General features: G+C 53.8%; 1 protein-coding gene across 1 annotated transcript in view; it reads right to left on the reverse strand.

Moving 5' to 3' along the window:
• ACSBG1 (acyl-CoA synthetase bubblegum family member 1) overlaps window positions 1–18,805 on the reverse strand; it is a 56,095-nt gene that overhangs the window by 22,970 nt on the left and 14,320 nt on the right. The window contains exon 2 of the mRNA XM_037833271.1: window positions 10,669–10,769. Within this exon, the coding sequence (XP_037689199.1) occupies window positions 10,669–10,769 (101 nt within the window). The remainder of the gene's footprint in view (window positions 1–10,668; window positions 10,770–18,805) is intronic.

Here is an 18,805-nt window from a genome sequence, read left to right on the forward strand (position 1 = left end):
AAAGGTTAAATATAAATTTACTATATGACTCGACAATCCTATTCCGAGAGAAATGAAAACATATGTCCACAAAAAAGACTTGCACACAAATGTTTATAGCAGCATTATTTGCAATAGTCATTGAGTGGAACAACTCAAATGTCCATCGTCTGGTGAACGAAAAACAAAATGTGCTATATCCGTACAGTGGAATACTACTCAGCTATGAAAAGGAGCGAGATGCTGATACATGCTACCACATGGATGAACCACAAAAACATGTTCGGTGAAAGAGGTCAGATACAAAAGGCCACATTTTGTATGGGTCTGTTTGTATGAAATATCCATGCCACAACATGCGTAAACCTCAAAAGCATGTTCAGTGGAAGAAGTCAGATGCAAAACACCACATTTTGTATGACCCCAACTATATGAAATGTCTAGAAAAGGCAGAAAAGATAGCAGATCGGTAGTTGTCTGAGGCTGAGGGTGGGATTGGGGAATGACTGCAAAGGGGCCCGAGGGATCTTTTCGGGGTGAAGGAGATGCTCTAAAACTGGATTGTGGTTATGTTTTATCACTCTGTAAATTTACTAAAAGTCACTGAACTGTACACTTAAAATGGGTGAATTTGATGGCATAAAATTATACCTCAACAAAACTTTTTAAAAGAGTGGGAGGAAGAATGCTGACCTCCCACACTGGTGCAAGGATTTTGCGAGATGGCCTCTAGAGGGTTCCCAAGCCTGGTATGGATTCACTCTTCAGCAGTTGTTAGTTTTCTGCCCTTCCCTGGTCCAGGAAGGGTGGCTTTTTCCTGGGGGCATTTCCCACCACCACACATCTAGAGGCTCGTGTTCCTCGGCATTTACCTGTTCACCCAGGTTGCCAAGATCAGAGGTCAGTCTTGTGATCTGTTGCTAAACTTCCCTCCGTCAAAAGTTTTAACTTTAACATTTATAATCTTTTTATGTCAAAAAGAGCATATTTGTTTTAAGAAATATGAAACAATTCAGAAGTATTTGCTATAAAAAGGGATAGGCCCTTCTGAATTCTATCTCATGTAATCATTTGATATTTGGTGTGTGTACTTCATGCTTCTACAAAAATATATACAAGAAGTTGAGTTTTATTTTATTGCTGTTGTTGTTGTGTTTTGTTTTGTTTTTTTTTACCAAAATGAAGGGAGGGGTTTGCTCAAGAGGAGCAAACCCAAATGACTGCAGGAGCCAGGTGGGTAATGTCTCATCATCGTATTAAATAATGTATAGTAATAATGAGTAAATGAAGTACACCGGGATTTGCATGTGAAACACAGAGGCACATTTTTCATTTCCACAGAGAAATAGTCTCTCTCATTTTCCTTGAGAGACATGGCCCTCTTAGTAGACCTTTGGTTTCCCTGTTTTTTTACGGAGAAAAAAGACAATGCAATATTTATCTGTTACGAGAAATGCTACGACACCCGAGCAAGGGTAACTGTGCCAACCCTGGCCTTGGTGTCAGGAAGGCACTGGGGAGGGGTGGAGGATGTGGAGATGGGGGGCACACGCCTCATCCAAAGCGGGAGGCCACTCCTCAGCCCTAGGATTCAGTACCCGGAAGGAGGGAATTGTTGCCAGAAATCTGGGTGTTTAGGTATAATCACTTGGTTTTTAAATGTTGCCTCAAACTTTAAAAGAATATTTTGTGAGCCGAATAAGGCATAGCCATTAGCCAAATCCTCCTTCTTTAACTTTTGTTACATTAAAATGTCTCCCTCCTTGTGGGTGGGTTTGTGCGGCTGCAAAGGACTCCATTGTCTGACTGTATCATAATTTACACAACCATTTCCTCACTGAAGGACACCCAGATTATTCCCGGCTCTCAGCCCTTGTTGCAGGCTTTCCAAAAGGATAGATTTCTAGAAGTGAGTTTACTGGAGCAGAAGAAAAAGGCATTTTAAAATGTGATGGACATTTTGGGCAGAGTTTCTTCTCATTTCTCCTCTTTCGTTAACTGCCTGGTTCTTTTTCCTGTGTTACTAGTTAATTGTTTTGTTTTTTGTGTTTTTGTTTTGTTTTGTTTTGTTTTTTAATCTCTTGGTGCCTTTGCTTTGGTGTTAAATCATTTCAAGTTCTTTGGGGAAAGAGGAAAGAAAGAATCGAAAAGAGAAGGAAGCTGTTTCATGAGGGGGCGGGAGCCGTGGCCCTGGAGGAGCCCCGGCCCTGGAGGAGCCCCTGTCTCTTGGGAAGGGTGACAAGGCCTGCTGGCCATCTCGGGGCTCTGGCACGGCCCACCGTCTCTGCATTCATGCCACAGGCTCACAACGACCTCTCCGAGCCCCCAGATCAGAAGAGAAGAGCCTGATGGGAAAAGAGCCTGGGCCCTTCCTCTCCCAGCCCCTCCTCCAGGAGGACCTGACCATTCTGCTCCCTGGGAGGACATTGAAATGGTCACAGCTCCTGTTTACTGAGCATCTGCCATGTGCCAGCTGGACTTGTGTGCCATCTCTGGCCTTATCTCATTGTACGGTTAAAGCTATGAGCCACAGAAAGGCTAAGTAACTGCTGCCGGGTGGCATGGCTGGGGCTCAACCCACACATCTGACTCTCAAATCCACACTGTGCCAATCGGGCATTCTGCCCCTCACAGCAGGTTCAAGGTGGACCCAGCACCCTCACCTCCCACCCACATCCTGGGCTGGGGCTCAAGCTGGGCGACCTTGGGCAGCCACGGCCTCCAGCCACTGGCCTCTCCCACATGCCTGAGGCCCCCGGAGTGACCTTTCCAACCAGACCTGATCTGCTGAAAAGCCTCCATGGCCCCCACTGGTTACAGTGTGGCCTTGAAGGCAGGCCCTTCCCAGTGGGGCTCACCTTTATACCAGCCTCACCTGCTCCCAGTTCCCTTCTTTCCCCACCCCAGTGCCTTTGCCCAGGCAGGTCCTCTGCCTCTAATGCCCACCCCTCATCACATGTCCACTTGCCTCTGCCCTTCAGGGCCCCAGTGCCAACTCCTCACTAAGGACCCTAGGGTTTAGCCACGGTCAGTTCTGCCTCTCCTGCTAGGCTGGGGGACGCTCGAAGGCAGGTCTGGCTCCTCTCTGGGTCCTGAGTGTCCAGAGGAGGGGTCAGTGATCCTTTGGGGAAGAACGAGCAAGCCTCCCTTCCCATCCCAATCACTAGAGGGCGGGACAGGATGAGTGGGTGTCTAAGGCATGCAGCCTTCATCTCTCTCCCCCAACTCTGCCCACCAGGATGGCCTGGTGATTCAGGACACATTTGCTGCCCAGTGGGAAAGAGATGGGCCCAAGAGTTGGCACCTGCCCATGCAGACACGCCAGTTTATATAACCCCCGTCCTGTGTACCTGAGGGCCCCAGGTAGGGCCGGAGGAGGCCCTGCCCTGTTCAAGCCTTGTGGTCTGGGCCTGCCCATAGCTCAGTGTCTCTCAGTCTCTAGTGCCAGCTGCTGAGCCTGCCCTTGGTCTTTGTCAGCTAAAAGAAGGGAAGAGAGAATGACAGCCTAATCTAGCCTGGGGTGCTCCCCTCCTTCTCACTGTGTTCCCACCTCTGGGCCTCTGCTCTCGCCGTTCCCTCTTCTGACCTCCATCTCTGCTGGAGAAGGAGAGAGAGCTCTGGGCAAGCTGAGTGTCCGGGCAGAGCAGTCACAGGGGTCCCTTGCCCACAAGGTGCTGTGCTTTGGACTTTGCTCCCCTGATCCCATGAACGAGACAGAGCTCCGGGCTCTGGCCAGAAGCCCCCCGAGGTGGCCTGCCTGCACCCCACTGCTGCTGCTCAGCAAGAGTGCTTCTTGTGGAGGTGACTGAAACAATCAGAGCCTCTCTCCTGCAGATTTGTGAGTGACTTGCAGAGATCAGGACAGACAAGCTGAGGCAAGGGGGTGGTTGAATTCACAGCATAGTCAGGGGAGTGGAGGGAAACAGGGAGAGAGCAGGAGACAGAAAAGCTGAGTCTGAGTGGAAGAGGGAGCCATGGAAGCCTGTTTCTTCCCATTCCCCACCAGCCACGTTCTAAGCTTCTTTTCTTCCTGCTTGTCCTCATGCCAACCCCTATCTCCCCAAAGCCATCCGAACTCACCAACCTTCTAAAATGAAAGGACTCGAAGCAGTAAAGATGTAACCAGAAACACAGACAATATCCATCGTTGGCAAGGGTACTTTGCAATGTGGGAGCACGAATTGGTACAACTTTCCTGGGGATAATTTGACAATATCTATGAGAAAGCTTTAAAAAGCTTATCCTTTAACCTAGTAATCACAGTCTTAGGAAGCTACCTGAGAGAAACAGTTGGAGATTTGTACAGAGAATACGCAAGGATGAATTTTCTTTACAGCTCTGTTTCTATTAGCAAAGTCTGGTAGGGGGGCTGGTTAAATTCATTATGACACAACTATGCCACAGATTCCTATGTAACCCTTAAAATCAAGGATAGAAAGAATATTTAATGACATGAGGACATGTTCACAGTATAACATCAATTTGAAAAAAAGGAGCAAATTAAAGTACATAGATAAAACTGGAAAGACATGCCTCAACTTATTATTATTAAAAGCTTACCACATTGTGGGTGCTCAAGAAATCTCTTTCCATCCTTCCTAACTAGACTCTCAGCCTCTGGTGCAAGCATTGGACTTGCAAAATAAAGTTGGCCAAAAGGAAATAAACGTAAGCCTGTGATGTCTCCAGCCCCCTGAGGAATACAGCCAGATGGGGCATCCTTGAGAAGTAGGGATAGGGTAGAGGAGCCCTTTACAGAGGAGGAAACCAAGGGTCAAAGTGTCAGGTATGGCCAAGGTCACAGCAAATTAGGGGCAGATTTGGGACAAGACTTGGCCTCCTGCTCAGAAGCAAGCAGGAGGGAGGGGTCAGGAGTCGGCGCAGGTCTGCTGTGGGCTCCTCTCAGCCTGCCTCTCCGAGGTCGGGTCCCCGGGGGATGGGGCAGGCTGAAGAAATCAAGACGAGCTGCTAGATTCTTAAAAAGTTCTCTCCCCACCCCCAGTCTCCCTTCCCCCATTAAAGCTCAACAAGGGCACAATCATCAACTCCGTCTCGTGCCCCACCAAGATCACTGCTGCAAAACTGACCGAGAACACAGCCAGGACCCAGCCAAGGTCCCCATCACTCAACGAGGTATCCAGGACCCCAAGGCAGCTAACAGGTCTGCGATGCAATGGGGATCCCCGCTGACAGGCATCCTACAGCTGACAGCCAACAAGCCCACTCAGACTCAGCCACGATGCCCACCAGCACAGCGACACAAAGCCACGTCAGCGAGCGTGGGGCTGGGCTTTCCCAAGGCCCTGCTTGTACTTTCCGCCACCTCCCTCACCCTGCTGCCTTGTCCTTCTCGTGTTGCTACTAGTTTTGGCCTGACCCTAGCCTGCGTCTTATCAATCCACGCATTGTGCTGGGGGAGGCTGGGGCAGGGAGCTCTGTTCTCTGGGGCTCTGGAATAAAGGCGTCCAAACAGCAGAGGAAGTCATTCTCAATTAGCTGGGAAGGGGAAAAAAAAAAAACAACTAGAGTAGAGACGAGGAGGCCCGGGTGTTGTCTGTAGTCTGTGGGAATGCGCAGTGGGAATGGTGCTTGCTGTTCAGACAGAGGGATGCGCTGGTCCTGAGGAAAACGTGGTTCTCAGGCTTGGGCCAGATCTCTGCAAGAGTGTCCCTTAGGGCACAGGACCTGGCAGCCCTCTCCCCCAAAGGTCAGTCTGGAAACAGGCCCAGGAGGGTCCCTCTCTCCATTTGCCATACGGTGAACCTTTGCCAAGGGCCTCTCTGTCCTGGTCAGCCCAGTCCAGGCATCCTTGGAGATACGTAAGATGAAGAGGCTACAGTGGCTTCAGGACATGACCAGAGATAAGGTCAAGGCCTGGGACAGAACAGTCTGTCAGGAGCTTGCATGAGTTGTACACAATGTTACCACCGAAAGGCCTGCAATTTCAGCCCCACTGCATCTGAGGCTTCCCGACAGCTGGGGCTAGTCCAGGGGGACAGTCTCCCTGCAGCTCCTGGCCACTCACCAGCCTTCTCACCTAAAGTCAGGAGCTCTGAGTTCCAGCCACCGCAGCAGGTGGCCCTTGCTCCCTGGGCCTCAGTTCCCCATCTGAATTATGATTAGGATGGACAAGATGGTCTCTACGAGCTCTCCCCCATGGTCATTGTTTAAGCTTTTTTATCCTGCCCCCAGGGTTTTACTTGTCCAGGCCTGGACAGCTGATTGTTGGGGAAGGAGGGGAGGCCTGGAGAAGGCTTTTCTCACCCCTGTGGTGGGAGAGCTCAGGAAACACACAGAGAGGAGAGAGGCCTGGGAAAGGGGGTGTGAGCTTCCCAGCCTGGAGCCCTAGGGCAGGGAAGCCCTGACCTGCCAGTCATGGGCAGGGCCCCAGGAGGGGACACCCAAGCAGGGCACACCCTGTCAAGCTGCAATGTCCAGACAGGGGCTGGGTGGGTGCCCTGACCCCTGTGTTTTCAGCCTGAGAGCCAGTGACGCCTGCAGTCACCACTGGCCCTGAGGATTGGGGGTTATCTTTCCTCTAAGAAGCTCCTGAGACTTCTCAGCCCCGCTGAGCTCTGCTTCTCTCTGCCACTTTTAGGGGCACACCTGGGCTGGACCCAAGCTGCCTGAGGCTGTTCTCATGTCATCTGGGGGATGAGTCCAGCTTTCCAGGCCCCTTCTTGCACAAATACATGGTTGGCACCTTGGGGACAGAGATGGGCAACTCTGGGCCTGGAAAGAACATCTAATACATACCATGACTTTGCAGGACTGAGAAGTTTGGTTAGGAAACGGTCTGTACAAGGATGCCCAGAGGCTCCACTTTTTTTGGCCCCCTGGCTTGGGATACCACCTGTCCCTGTTTCACAGATGGGGAACACAGACCACGCTGAACCATCTACACTAATTTCCTCTGACCTCCGGGAAGCCTTTCTGACCTTCCCCCGAAGCCCTTTGCCACGCCCCATCCCCCAACAGCAGCTGAAGTGGCAGAGGGTCCTCTGCTCTCCACTGCCCCTCGGGCATCTTCCTGCTCCCCAAAATGAAACTGTGAACTGAGGACAGTAGTGGTATCTGGCTCCTTTCTGGCTCCCCAGTTCACAGCTCCAGCCTGGCACATTGCCCACATCCTGGGAACATTTGGGAAGGGCCGGGAGTGAGGGACAGACAGAGGCCCAGACTCACTAGGCTGGGCCAAGCACCCGGCCTCCCAGCCACTAGCCCAGAGCTCTCCAGTGGGTGTGGGTGTTTCCTAGGGAAAGGGCAGGTGGGAACAGGCCCCGGCCAGCACCTCCGCTAGCTCCATCCCCAGCGTCTGCTCTCTCCAGCTCTCTTCCTCTTTCCTGCAGTCCAGATACTGCCCTGCCCCAGCTGGGTTTCATGCTCAACCTAGAAGGGCTAAACAGAAATGTCTCCCAGGCCAGGCACAAGGCTGCCTTTGTGTGGAGGGCCAAAGGGCAGCTGTGTGGTGTGGCACGGGAGAGCCACCCCCTGGAAGCAGAGCCACCTGGGCAGCACGGAGGTCAGCCTGGGGCCAGTCCATGGGGACCCCCAAGCTTCTTGGGGAACTTAAGAAGAAGGCCCAGAAAGCCCCTGAGGGCTCCAGAGTGAACCCTGATTCCTGGAGGTAGAACTCCAAGAGCTCCCCAGAGGTGATGCCGGCTCCGCAGGCAGGTGGAAGGGCAGAGGACTGGCCTGGCCTCAGGCCACAGTGCCCCATTCGGTGCCTGATGCTGACTAGGTCCCAAAGAGGCAGTGTAGCCTCTTACTAGGACATCACTCAACCTCCCCAAGCCCAGTTTCCTCATCTAATGGGAAATGTAAAAGTTAAAATGGCTGCCCCACATGTCTGCTATGAAGATAAAATGAAGCAATACAAGTGGGGCTGTTAGCACAGAGCCCAGCATATAGTAAGTGATCAGTAAACATTTGCTCTTCTTCTGTGTGGAGGGGGAGCTTTAACCCCTCTCCTAATCCCACAACTCACCCCCCCCAGAATAGTCTTTGATAGGAATAGTTGCTTTTTCAGAACCTTATGAAAAGTGCCTCAAGACCCCTGCCAACATGTGCCTGCACCCGTCACCCCCTCATACAGAGGCTGAAGTCCAGCTCCCAGGCTGCTGGGTGTCAGCAAGATCAAGGACTCCAACCCATGTCGAATCTGGATCTCCTTACAGCTCCCTCCCAGGCACCGGGGGCCATGTCTGGGTGGCTGGGCAGAGCGTGGCCCACATGCCAGGTCTGGGGGAGCCAAGGAGCCTGCGTGGCACCCCCTGGGCAGCAGTTGGGGTCTGTCAGGGGAATGCTCTGGGTGCCTGCTGAACGCAACAGTGCCAGGAAGTCCCTTTAGCCCCTCCCCAGACTGTCCCTTCCTGCTACACTAGCCCTGGACACTCAACTCCCAAGAGCAGACCACCCAGCCCGGGCCCAGGTCCAGAGGGGGCATGAGGTTCTGAAGCCAACACCATCTATGAGGCCAGCGGGGTCCTCCTCAGCAGGAGGCCCCCACTGGCTCCCCTCCCCAGGTGGGCCTGCCCTCCTCAACCTCAGCCTTCCCCAGGACATGGCTGCCCCCCAGCCTGGGAGTTCATCGAGGGCAGGAAAGAAGGCTTGTCCACGTCAGTATCCCCAGCAGCCCTGCTCCCCACACGGCATGGAGGGAAGGAGGGGGTCACACGCTACCCTCCATGGTCCCTGCTCACACCCCACCTGAATGTCCCTGGCCAGTTTCCCAAAGTCCTGCTCAACAAGATGGCAATGGCCTTGCCTCCCCTGCCCCTACCCCACCAGCAGGTGTCTCCCCATCCCCCCCACACCCAGCGCCCCTCAGTCCCTCGACGCCCAGAGGGTCCAGGCCAGCCCCCTCTGATGAGGTCCTCTGCCTGTTCTGAGGGTCCCACTGCTGCAGGTGGCCCGGTGGCAGCCAGTCAGATTGAACAGTTGAAGCCGCAGGGCTGAGGATTTCTTGCTCCTCCCTGGGGACACCAGAGGCTTTTCTGGGGCTTCAGGGGACACTGAGCTTCTCCCACATTTGCTCCCTTCCTGACCCTCAAACTACAAGAAATGCCATGGCGGCTGCCTATGCTCAGAACTCCCCAAACTCTGGGGCTCCCCTGTGTGCACATCACCCCTGCTCCCGATGCTGACACCTGCTCTCAGAGCCTGGGAAACGAGGCTGCGTGAGCCGATGGGACTTGCCCAGTGTGACACAGCAAGGCAGGGAGGCGTCCTGGCTCCTGGGAGGACAGACGTGGGAGGCTGCCTGGGCCTTTCAAACCCTCAGAAACCAGTCGGTCCTCTCCATGGCCCAGTTCCTCCTCCTTTACCTCCGGAGGGGCATGAGAGGCCTTTGGCTCCTGGAAAGCACAGGCCCCTGCCCCTCAGGCCACATCCCTGCCAAGGGCCCCTGAGGCCCTTGGCCTGGGAGGGGGCAGCTTGTCTGTTGGTGGAGGCAAAGGATTGGATTTGGCTTCCGAGGAGCCACGCGGCCTGGGGAATGGAGAGGCCACAGCTTTGGCCAAGTGTCTCCCCTCTTACGCCTCAGCTTCCCGGCTGAAAGTGGGCCGCATGCCCTCCCCCGCCCCAGACCACAACAGTGCTTGTGACGGGGGGTGGGGGGAGGAGGGAGAGGGGGTGCCTCACACTAGGCCTCCTGCCCCTCCTGGGTCCCCCGAGCCGGTTGAAGAGGACTTGGAGCAAAGTCCCAGCATCTTCTCCTCCTTCTTCCTGTCCCCTGGCTCCAACCCCACCATTCTGCCCCACTCAGGGACTCTGGAACTGGCCTCCTCTAGCCACTTCCTCGCCAGCTAGCCCCCCTTCAAACACTACCACCCACTCTCCAATCCAGTCGCCCCTGTCCAAGACGAGGAAACCTCAGGCATCCCAAATTGAAGGGCGTTCTACAAAATACCAGCACTCTTCAGACACTACCACCCAACAGCCAACTCACCACCTCCTCACCCAGCTCCCACCCAAACCCAAGGGAGTGGGGCATCATGGGGCTGCAACTCAGCTACTCTGAGGAGCTGCAGCTGGGGAAGTTCCCATCCAGGAAGACAAGCAACACAGGGGATGCTCTTAGTCCCCAAGAGGTGAGACAGCCAGAGACAAGATGGCAACACCAGATGACCCCAAGGACAGCGCAGACCCAGGAGGCAGTGGCCCTCTAGAGCCAGGCTCCTTTTGTCCCTCCCCCCTTTTTTTTTCCTTTTTTTACTTCTGCTGTTGCTACAATATTGTTGCACAGCCAATAAAAAGTGAATAAAAGCTGTATTATTATTATTGTTTTGATGACTCCTTGGGGTAAATGCTAGCTCTGGCACTGTTAAGGCACAATTATCTGTGGGTGAAGGTCATAAAAAGAGCATGTGACCTTCCAAGCCTCCAAAAAACTCTGCCAGCCTCCACCTGCCTGCCTACCCCTGGCCCCAGTGAACCCGGCCTAGAACTCCAGGGCACTGATTATCTGGGCCACGTCCCGCCTCCAGCAATTCTGACCTCAGGATCCCAAGGATCCACAGCCCCAGATAAGGCTGTGAGGCAAAGAGGCCTGGCAGGGTGTCCCTGGGGGCAGGGAGATCCGTGGCATTGTGCTGTGGCTCCCACAGGACCTCCCCCAGCCACCTCTGCCATACCCAGCACAGCTAAGCCCTTGCCCCACCCTGTCCCAGCAGCCTCCCTCTGGCTCACCTGGATATTCCAACTGGGCATCCTTTGCCTTTGCCACCGACGAGTGCTCGAAAGCATGGCTCAGGGACTCTTTGGAGAGCGTCTGCCTGTCAGTCAGGGAGCTGGCGGGACACAGGAAAGCAACATTTGTTAGAACATGGAAGGTGGCCTGGACTCCTGGTCTCTGGCTTGGCATACATTGCAGCTCCCCCAAAGGGCAGAAGCTGGCATATCTGCCTCCTGCAGACTCCCAGGGCCATCCGCAGAGGGAGCCCCGCCTGGGGTGAGAGGCAAGACCTCAGTAATTGCAGGGGCTGTAAGGGGACAGTCCCTTGGTTCCCTGGTTTGATTCCAAACCCTACCCCCTCCCCAGCCTCTCCCTGCAGGGACACTGAATCCTCAGGGGGTTCAGTAAGAAAAATCAAGTCCTGCTCTGCTCTAATTTGCTGTGTGACTCTGGGCAAATGCATGCCTCTCTCTGGGCCTTGATCATTTATGGACAAGGAAGGGGCTGGGTTCAGGCACAATGGGGAGCACTACCCCATTAGAGTGCAGGCTTTCAGGGTTGGGAAGAACCCCCTTCCCTGCCCCAACCCACCAGTCCTCAGGCTTTGAGAACAGGCATCCTTAGAAACTCTGGGTGGGGCTGAGGACATTCCCTGGGCTTTGTGGGTCCTAAGCAGCTCCCCAAATGAGCATCTCCCCTCCTTCTTGATGCCTGTTTTTGCACCCCATGGAGAGAACAGACATGGGCCAGAGAGACTTGCGGCTCAGAGCCATCTGCCTTCACTCCTGCCCCAGATCCCCCTTGCATCCCAGGCTTGGGGGCCCCTGGACAATAGGTCTCTTCTTCAGGCCAGCACAGCACAGGGCTGAGGCTCAGCACCATTCCTCCTCAGGGTTCAACTGGGCAGACCTCAACCCCCTCCGTGGATGAGCAGATGGGGTTCAGTGAACCCCTCAGGACCAAGTAGGTCTGAAACACTACACAACCCCAGGGACAGGTGTCGCAGTCATCGGCCATGTAAACAGAGAACGCTGGAGTTGTACAGTGCACAACCTGTGCAGCTGGTCGTGGCAGCCCCGAGGACAGGAGTCCAGTCCGTCAGGATGGAGCTAGCCCCAACCCTGCCCAGTTCCCAGGCAGCTGGGCCAGTTACCTGCTTCTCACATTCGGCCTTACTTCTTGTCCATACTGCAGGTTCAAACTAAGTTTGCGAACACACCCAGGCCCACCTGGCAGCAGTCTGCTTAAGAACCTGAGATTGGTTTTAAAGCAAAAGACATCAGGAGGTTATGAGGGGAGGGGAATGGGGAGAAGAGGGACAAGTGTAGGGCTGAGCATAGTTCCCCCTTGGGAACTTTGTGGGCAAGGCCTGGGCCACAGGGCTAGAGCAGCCCTTCTGTCACTATGGCAACCTGCTCCAGTGAGATTGCGGGAAGGACTGAAAAGATGACAAAGGATGTTTCTGGGTTGAGGCCTACTGTGCCAGGCAGAGGGAAACAGATGTTTCTGAGCCCTGTGGAACTTCTACTGACTACAGCTCACCAGTCACTGCCATTACTGTCTTGGGTTGTCTGATAGGAGCTGCCTCCAACTTGGGATAAAAAAGACCATAATGTTACTAAACGGCCCTTGAGCTCTGGGTGGCTGAGGGGACACACACAGCTGGGCTCAGGGTCCCACACTGTGTGTCCTAGAGAGACCCTGCTTCAAGCGGGTGGAAGGATGGGACTTCTCAGAGTGGTGTCAAGTCCAGACTGCAGCTCAGCCTGTGTCCTCAAAAGATGGGGCCCAACCATAAGGCTCACCCGGTGCTCAAAGTCAACCAGCCTTTGAAATCATCGGCTGGGCAGCCAACCCCAAATTAGCCAAGTCCTTCGTTGACTGTGATCTCCCACTATCTTTTAGTGCTTTTAAACCCTTGCCTTCAAAAGGCACAGGCCTTAGCATTTCCCCCACCTAATAAAGTTTTTGTAAACTGATTCTGGGTTTTAAAATAGCTAAACAGAGACTAAAGGAAAAGGCAGCCACCCGAGAAAGCCGAGGGCAAAACGTTCTCGACACAATTAGAACCTTCTGTTGATGGGGAGGATGATGCTGTTTGAAGTAGCTTCTCCCTCGTGGAGGACTTTCCTGGCAGGTCTTGCGCTATTACTGCTCAGTACTGTCCTTGCTCAGCTCCTCTTCTCTGTCTTTCCCCTTCCCTTCAAGGAGAGTGTGCACCCTGCCCCTCTGTCAGTACTTGGTGTGACAGGGACGCCTCAGTAATCCTTGCAGATGACCCCACAGAGAGTCTTGCTCAACTCTACATCCTGTGCCTAAAAATGTTGGGTGCCCGATTAAGAGCCTGTCAAAGTGGACTGAAACCTATTTTTTTCCAAATAAGCAAAGTTTGTCCTTCCACGAGCCAGAGACTTTGCTATACGTTCCTTTAAGCAGATGTCACACTTTCCCTTTACCTGAAACAGAATGCATCGTACCTCCCTCTACCTTTGTCACTCGGGGTTATTACTTGTAACAGACTTTACTGGCTCCTAGATTCACACTGCTGTACACCTAGGGTTGTCCGCCCCTGCCCCGCCTGGCTGCTGCCTGAGTTTTAACATGGCATTTGTTTCCTTATTTTTTTAATCCTCTCCTGCATTACTAGTGGTCACGGTGACTTCTTGCCATTGTCATTGTGCTGGCCTCTAACAACTCGACCCAACTTGCAGTGTCTCTTTGTAGCCTTATTAATTTGCAGGGTCTCATTGTAGCAGACTAGGAAACAAGATAACCAAGCTAGATAACTGGGCTTGTCAGAATTGTAGGTTAAAGCAGAGGAGGTGAATTCTAGAAGGGAAACTGCAATGTTTTGCTCAAAGAAAACCTCCTGAGGTTTAGGGAGCAAACACTACTCTCTGTTTTGGCTCCTCAAAACCATTTTGGGCCCCTCTCTTGATTCTTGCTGTGAGTCCAGGGAAAACAGGTGGCCGGTAAATGACCCCCAAAGGTGAGGTGCTACAACTGTCATTGTGATCATAACGAGCCTGCCGAAGGTGATTAACTTATTATTCCTGTCATGCTGGAAAATTATACTCCTGGAATCCAATACTTCAGAAGTTGGCTACAGTCTCAGAGGTGTATCACCTAACATAGTAGGATGACAATAATAGTGGGAGATTAGCCCGAGTACCAATCACACATCAGGATGTGCAAACAAATCAAACTCACCTCTGTTTTCCTAATTTCTAGGAGGGAGAAGATCATCCTAAAAGGGTGGCTCCCTTTCACCTCGATGTTCTCATCCCCAAAGCATGGGCGTGCACACACACCTACACGTGCCCACACATATGCACACACATAAATACACACGTGTGTTCACACATGCCCCACATGTGCACACATCTTGATCCACATGTCCCCACACATGCACCCATGCACACACACACACTATAAATACCTTGCCTTGTACTCCTTTCACAAAAAAAACTCCTTTAGCACCTACCCAGTAGCACAGGAGCAAGAAAACCTTAACAGGTGTGTTTGAGCAAACATGATGTGAGGTTGTGGTGGGATTGAGAAAGGAGTCTGGCAGTAGGGAGTGCCCTGCACTCTCCCTTTTTCGTACCCGCCTCTTGGTTGCTTGGTCCTCTCCTTATCCTTCCTTCCTCAGCACTATCTTTCCAGATGAGCTGAGGGAAACAAGTTTCAAGACAGAACCTCCCAAGCCTCCTTCAACTCCTCCTTCAGGAAGCCCTCCTGGATTATCCCTGACACCTTCTCCCCCTTGTGACTCTTGAATGCTCAGGTTTGGGCTTTGAAGGCCACACAGACTTGGGAAGCTCCTTGCAGGCAGAGGTCAATCTTGATTCCCCTCTGTCCCCTGACCACCAGTACTTGAGGAGGCACACAGTCGGAGCTCAGGTGGGTTCAACCCTTCTTAAGTTGTCACCGTGTGCTGTTGAGGGGAACTCTCATTTTGCCTGTGAGCCTGTCAAGGACAGGGGCCTGTCTCCTATTTATTTCTGCCCTTTTTCCCATACGGCTCTCATTGCCAGGCCACTGTTCTATATGCAGTAGGGGCTCAATACATGCTTTCTTGAAACAACATAGCATTGAGGTTCATCAGAGTCTCCCTGCCTTTACAAGCTGTGTGAACTTGGGCATGACACCCTATTTCTCTAAGCCTCAGTTTTCTGTCTCTATCCTATGGCTTCTGTGAAGATAAGAGGATATGTGAAAAGTGCTTGGTATGTAGTCAGCTCTCATCATTACTACTGATGGATGCTCATGGATCTTTTGGGGAGTGAGAAGAAGAAGCAAGATTCTTTGGTGAGATTGGGAAGGAAACTTAGTGGGGTGAAAAGCCCAAACCCAAGCTTGGGGGTCCAGGTGCATTGCCAAGCCCTGGGACTCTCCCTGGAGGCAGGATGGGGTCAGGAGGCGGGCAGGAGGGTGGGATCCTTGCTCCTTACGCTGTCCTCAGGATGGAGCTGGCAGACCTGAACAGGAGCGCCTCTGCCATGGTACCTGCGGGGCAGCTGCACCCGTGAGCTCACCCCAGAGAGAGGGAGAACCTCAGGGTGTCCCCTGGGAGAGCTGCATCAGCCCCAGAGAGGCCCGGCTCCGCCAAACTGCCCTGCAACAGAGACACAGCATGAGTCACGGCCCAGCCCGGTGGGGCCAGGGGGCAGCTGCCCTCCTTCCCGGGCATGACTCATGGGCTCCTGGGGCCAGGCACCTGCCTGTAATTTACCACCTCCTAAACCCACACGCTTGATCGAGAGCAACGCACACCATGCCAGAGGTGGCAGCCTGGGGATCTGCTCTCCATTCTCAGGGCTAATTGCTCACCAGGATATGCAAAGAAATCGGATTTCCAGGATCCTTTCTTGGCAGCCTTTCCTGTTATTTATTTTAGTTCTCACCCTCTCTGCTCAGGGGACGGTCATAGGGAAAGCTCTTCTCCCAGAACACTGAAGAATGTTCTCAAAGAAGGGCATCACCTAAATACTTCCCCGTGTCCTAAAAACCCCAAACAGAGATAAAAGCAGTGCCTCCTCCAAATCCTGGCCACATGAGCCAGTGCCACTGCACCTTCTGGTGCTCCCAATACTGTCAACCTATTCTGCACACTGGCCTCTCCATTACACTGCCTGGCCCATGCGCCTCACTGCTCTGTAGTCTGCCCTGGCTGTCTCCCGTCCAAGGTCAGGCCCCCCGACAACCCTCTCCTGGCTCCCAATGCCCACTCCAAGCCCCCCACAGATGACTCACGACGGAGGCTGTGTCTAGGAGGGTCTGGCTGCCTCAGGGTCCTTCCCTTCTTCCTCCTTGCGGCTGGTAGGCATAGGGCTGGGCATCCCCTTCGCTCCCCCAGCTAAGGCAGCATGAGTGTGGGAGCGGCTGCCACGGGTGCCCCAGGTTCCAGGGGATGAGGTAGTGGAGCTGGGCGTGATTGGAGACCCGCCCCAGTCCGCCCTGGGGCTGCCGGTGAGGTGTGGCCCCAGATACCTCTGACCCACCTGGCACGGGCCCCGGCTGCCCACCTGTGTGACTCTTACATAAGAGGGTCGGCAGGCAGGACAGGGACCTGCCTGAGCTGGTTAGCAGGAGGGCTGCCATGGGTGACAGGGCTGCTGGAGACACTCCTCCCGCCCCCAGGCCCTGCACCTGGGAGCCAGCCCTGGGGCCCTGGGGATGGGCGAAAGCTTTACTTGGCCTTTTCTGCTTTTCTTTAATAAGCCAATACTGTGCCAAGTGCCCTCTGTTTAGAATGCCTTGGCTCATGGCATCCTCAAAGTGTCCTGCTGTGTAGGGTTTATGAAGAGCCCCACTTTCCAGAAAAGGCGATATAGTCCCAGAGAGCTGCAGAGTCGCTCAGTGTCACACGGCCGGTCTCTGTGACCAGCTCTGAAACCAGGATACCAAGAACACTAGGTTCACCCATTACTTGCATCAGAAAACTGAACCAACAGCTCTAATTTGTTCCCATGCCTTGAGAGCCCCTACTCCATGGTAACAAATGTCCCCATGCCTTGCCTTCTGTCCCCTGAGGCCCCTTCCTCTTCCTCCTCCACTCAAGAAACTAGCAGGCTTGTGGCAGCAATAAGCACCCACCAGCATCTTCTGAAACCAGGTGTTCTGCTCCCTGGAAGTCCCCCTTCCCACCTACCAGGCTGTCACCCCTCCCTGACGGCCACCCTAGAATACCCTGGGGGCCATCCCTGGCTCTCTGCTCCCCTCTCGCCCCCCTCTCCACCATGGGGAACTCACCCACCCCATTCCAGGCAGCCATTCTTCTGCTTGCTGTCATACATCAATTATCACCTAAAGCAACAGCTCCCAAGCTGCCAGTGGGGTGAGTGGGGAAAAGTAAGGTGAAATAACCGAGGCAGCCTTGATCCATGCGCAGGGGCAATTTTAAGGCCAAGCGACAGAGCATGAAGGCGAGATGGGGGTGGGGGATTGTTTGAAGACCCTACACCCAGTTGGATGACTGCCAGGTTGCCACACAAAGCTGATGGGTTGTAAACCCAGATTTTCACATAGGTCAATGCCAGAGTCACCAACTCCAAGAAATTCTGCCCTCCAGCAAATTCCAGTTCCACAAAACCTCTTTTCCCAGAGATCCTTGCCCATTGCCGTCTCAGGACACCTTGACAGTTTGGCTCTGGGATGCTGAGCTGCTGACGGGTCCTGAGACCTTTTGAGAGCCCGCCCTCATCCGCCAAACAATGCACTTCAGCACTGAGTTACTCTCTTGATGTTCCACTGTCCCCGTGGGGCTTCAGAAGCCCGTGTTATATTAACAACCCCAGCCCTAGGGAATCCCAGCAGGGAACGCAGACCTTTCTTCTGTCCTAGAGAGCTGAAGATGGAACTTTTCCTCAACTCCTCCTGGCTGTCCTGGTGAGGGCTGCGCTGTGATGTTAGTGATGGGAGATGGTACTGGGGGTGGATAACGGTGGAAGGTGGTGGTGGAGCCGTCCTCACTTCAGGGGCTGACAGGACCCCCACACCCAGAGTCCTGAACCCTCCAGGGCAGCTCAATGGCAGCATCTCTGGATGTAGAGTTTCTGAACTGATGAGATTTGGACACCCCACCTGAGAGCCCAGGCCCACGACAGCTCCCCAGCACGCATCATGGGCTCATTCCAGCATCAGAAGAACTTGGGAAACGTGTGAACTTCCCTTCTCATCCCCATGGAAAACCTACAAGTTGGCCTGCCCTCTCTTTGCCTGGGACTGACCTGGCAGAAGCCTCTCCCTGTCCTGAAACCCTCTGGGAGGGCCCCCCAGCTCCCGTGGTTCCTCCTGGAGCTGCCTTGGTTGATCCCCTCCTGGAGAGCTTAGCATTTAGAGGTTGGATGTTACTTTTTCCCATTGCCTGCTATGAAATAAAAATACCAACTAAGTCCGTATGCCCAGAGTTGGAAATGAGCTCCTCTGCTCTGTGACTGGTAGTTCCATGAGGATCCTCCTTCCTGCCACAAAGATTGCTTTAGCTCCTCCTCTGGGCTGGAGGTTGCACTGGGGAGGGGGATGGAGGAGAGCAAAATGGACGTGGCCCCTGCCTCATGGGCTTAGAGAGGACAGGGTTGATCACCAACGAACAAAGATACACTCAAGGTCGCTACGGGGTCACCTGACCCACCTGACACTGGGGGAGGGCAGCAAAGTTACAGGGAGAAAACTGGCAGGGGGTGAAGTTTCAACCATCCCAGGACCCGGGAACATGGTGTGCAGAGTCTGGGGGTGGGCATGGCTTGGTGGGCCACCAGGGCATCCTCTGGCCAGCAGGGGAGCCAGGCTCTGGGCCCAGGCACAACATGGGTGGGGGGGCCTCCCGTTCTCAGGGCCCTCTCTTCGGTCCCTGCTGTCTGTCTAGGTAGTCTGAGGTGGCAGAGCCCTCTGCTGTGGGTGGGAACAGTGAAGTCCAGAGGAGTCAGGTAGGGACACAAAGAAGCCCTAACTCTCTGACTCTGTCCAGTGCTTTCCCCAGCCTCCTCCCTTAGCCTCTCTTGGCCTCCTAAGCTCTCACTGTGTCTTTCTGTGTCTCCTGCTCCTCTGCCTTCATCCTTGATGACTCCACTGTCATCCGTAATCTCTATCTCCCAGTCACCCCCTTTCCAACCTCAGATGTCTCTTCCTCACACTCTCTCTGTCTTT

This window comes from Choloepus didactylus, chromosome 4 (assembly GCF_015220235.1).
Source record: "Choloepus didactylus isolate mChoDid1 chromosome 4, mChoDid1.pri, whole genome shotgun sequence".
Lineage (NCBI taxonomy): Eukaryota > Metazoa > Chordata > Mammalia > Pilosa > Megalonychidae > Choloepus > Choloepus didactylus.